General features: G+C 44.5%; 1 protein-coding gene across 1 annotated transcript; it reads right to left on the reverse strand.

Moving 5' to 3' along the window:
• Positions 1 to 584: 584 nt before the first annotated feature.
• LOC145800520 (uncharacterized) lies at positions 585 to 1,148 on the reverse strand. The gene is made up of 2 exons (XM_082890207.1): positions 969 to 1,148; positions 585 to 848 (listed from the first exon to the last, which is right to left on the reverse strand). The coding sequence occupies exons 1-2, from the start codon at positions 1,146 to 1,148 to the stop codon at positions 585 to 587; spliced, it is 444 nt and encodes a 147-aa protein (XP_082746333.1).
• Positions 1,149 to 2,978: the final 1,830 nt, after the last annotated feature.

Below are 2,978 nucleotides of genomic sequence, written 5' to 3' on the forward strand. Positions count from 1 at the left end.
CAAATTTGCTCAATGCCATACTGTGTTGGAAAACGGAGTAACTGATGGTAGGTACTTCGCACCGCCTGCATCGCGTGCAACCAGGTCCTTCCCATGATGAGATTGTATGGTGATGGAAGTTTGACGACCAGAAACTTTACGTCCACTGATTTGGTACCTGCACACACTGGTAGTATGATCTTGCCCAGAGGGTCTCGGGATTGACATTGAAACCGAATAGGGGATACTCGACCTATAGCAAGTCCAAGTCTTTGAAGCCGAGTTTAATGAATGTCTTGTGATATTATTATCTCCGAGGTGCTCTCCTAATCGATTAGAGCGGGTTCCACGACAAATCTGTTTATGCGTAACTCGATAACGAGGGCATCATCATAGGGGCGCGTTATCCCTTCAAGATCAATGTCGTCGAAGCTGATTTTGCCGGTCTCATGAGGCCGTTTGGCTAGTGTGTTCGGCTTGGGCAAGCTGGGTTATAGTTGGATTGTATGTACCTGTGTCGGCAGTGATAGACTATATATCATGTGAATCACACCAAGTGTAGGGGAATCTGAGTGTAGAGCCACCATGGTTGGTGGATTGGCCTTTCAGATGTATTGTCCCAGTCTGCTATCTTGCACCAACTTCTCCAGATGGTCCTTCAGTACATAACAACTGTCAGTCTCATGGTCATGATCCTTATGATATTCACATTGCCTATCCCTCTGTCTAGTATCAGGGGGTCCAATCATCTTGGATGGCCATTTAAAGAATGGTAGATGCTGGACTTTAGGTAGGATCTTGTTGATTGGTTCTACCAATTCCATGTACTTCTTGTCCAAATGCCTTGGGCTCCTGCTATCCACTTGATACTGTTCGTTCAAATAGCGTGAACATTGTTCGCTTTACTGACGCAAATTTTATCGATTTTTGGGCTTTGATCGGGGCCGCGGTTCAGGGCTACCTAGTGGTACGACGCTTATCGACTGAACCAGACCAGATGGGGCCGACTTCAGGGCTTTTTGTATGACCTTGACGTGAAAGGCATCATCTTCCACCTTGCAATATTCCTCAACTTTAAGCGCCCAGACTGTTTTGGGAGGTCGTCTAGTCAATGAGCTTCGGAGAGGACTATCTGGATGTAACCTCATTCTGAAGGCAATAATGGCCATGGAATCGTTGCAAGCATTGTCCACCAAGTTGAAACACTCCCACTAAAATGCCGAATACTCATGGAAGGTCTCTTCTGGTCTAATTTGCATCGCCTAGAGAGACTCAGCGTGTTTTGGCTGGACCTCGTTGGTGATGAATCTTGCCCTGAAGGACGTTTGGAGTTGATGAAAACATTTTATTGACGCCAGCTCCAATTTATAATACCATCTGATAGCCAATGGTCCCAAGCTGCTTGTAAATATTCGACACATGAGGGCTTTATCATCAGCGTGCAACATCATTGCTTACTTGTAATGACGAATGTGATTCGTAAGGTCTGACTTACTGTCGTACAAGGTGAATGTTGGTGCTTTAAAATTTTTAGGCAATACAGCCTTTGCAATGCGTCGTATAAAAGGATCATGTGTGTCTTCATCCGAAGCATCATTTCCCTTTCCCTTTTTGTGCCGTACATACGAACTTCCTTTGAATAAGTTGAACATGTCAGCTCATCCCTTCTTCCTGGATTCCTAGGATGGCGATTCGGAATTGTTGCTACTAACAGATTTTCAACGCCAATGCCGTCGATCACCATTCTTCTCTGGCGACCGACCCCAGTAATGGTGTGGTGGGGTTGGTTAAGATTTAGCTAACTCAAGGGCCAACTCCTTATGCAAATGTTCGTTCTCAACAACCATGTCTTCCGGACGTTGTTCATTTTGTTTTGCTTGATCCACGGCCATTTGCATGGTTTCTTACATCGAGGTTGAAGGCAAAGTTTGAGTCACTGGGTTGAAGTTCATGGCTCTTCGTGCGGTGATATTCTCCGGACCATGTGTGGTTCTTGGAGTAACATCATCTCCTGGTGTAACATCATCAGCAACAAGTGGAGGATTATCCGTTATGTATACCATGAAAGCATTTGAGTATTCCCACAGACGGCGGCAATTGTGGAGATGTGGTTCGGAAATACCCTTTGGTCCCAGCCGACTCTCTTGATCCTCGAGTTTGTACCTGAAATGGGAATATGAACAATCTGGTCAGGGGTGCCGAAATTAGCACTCAGATGGGCAAGTTAGTATTCACTTAAGTCTTTCTTATATCTTAAGTTATCTTTTTCTTACATACCTCATTTTTGGCTGATGCTCCTCCTCTTTTATATTACTCTTCTGGGGCCCATTTTCTGATTATGGACACCTTGCCCTGACAATTGGATTCCCAATTATTCGGTAGATTTGATGGCCTATTCGACCCTCAATCTAGTTCTATTCGACCACGACTGGCCCACTTCACTCGTCTTCTCAGCAATCTTATCCCAAGGGTAAAGCCATTACGAGCCAACTTACACGCGACTCCTATTTGTGTACAACACCTTAAACTCGGCTCTCACAGCTAAATAAATCAGAATAAGAGCATGTTTCCTTAGCATTTCCCATGATTCACATACACTCGTCTCACATGCATTTGAGTCCGGCTCATCATACTAACCACTGGAGTCTGAAGTGTAAGGCTAATCGTATCCGAAAGAAGCACGAAAAGCAAGCTACAGTTTCTGGTGACTCTGCTAGGGATTTAGAGAACTTAACTTGAAATTCCTGATGTGAAGTTTTATCTACTCTTATATGTTCTTTGTATTGCATTTGCATAGTTACTTTAAGTCATTGTGTTTTCCATTTGCTATTCTTGGACGGTTTGTCGGAGGCTTGCCCAAAAGCTTGCAAAAAGGCTGACTGGTCGTAGGCTTTGTCATGTTGGAAACACAACCCTTGGATCTAGATTACCTCAGTACCGCTTGACCCATCCTTCACTTCTCGGTGTTAGGTGTGAGAGGTATATCAGGTAGTCTTGTT

This window comes from Camellia sinensis, chromosome 10 (assembly GCF_055761805.1).
Source record: "Camellia sinensis isolate YWXY chromosome 10, ASM5576180v1, whole genome shotgun sequence".
Lineage (NCBI taxonomy): Eukaryota > Viridiplantae > Streptophyta > Magnoliopsida > Ericales > Theaceae > Camellia > Camellia sinensis.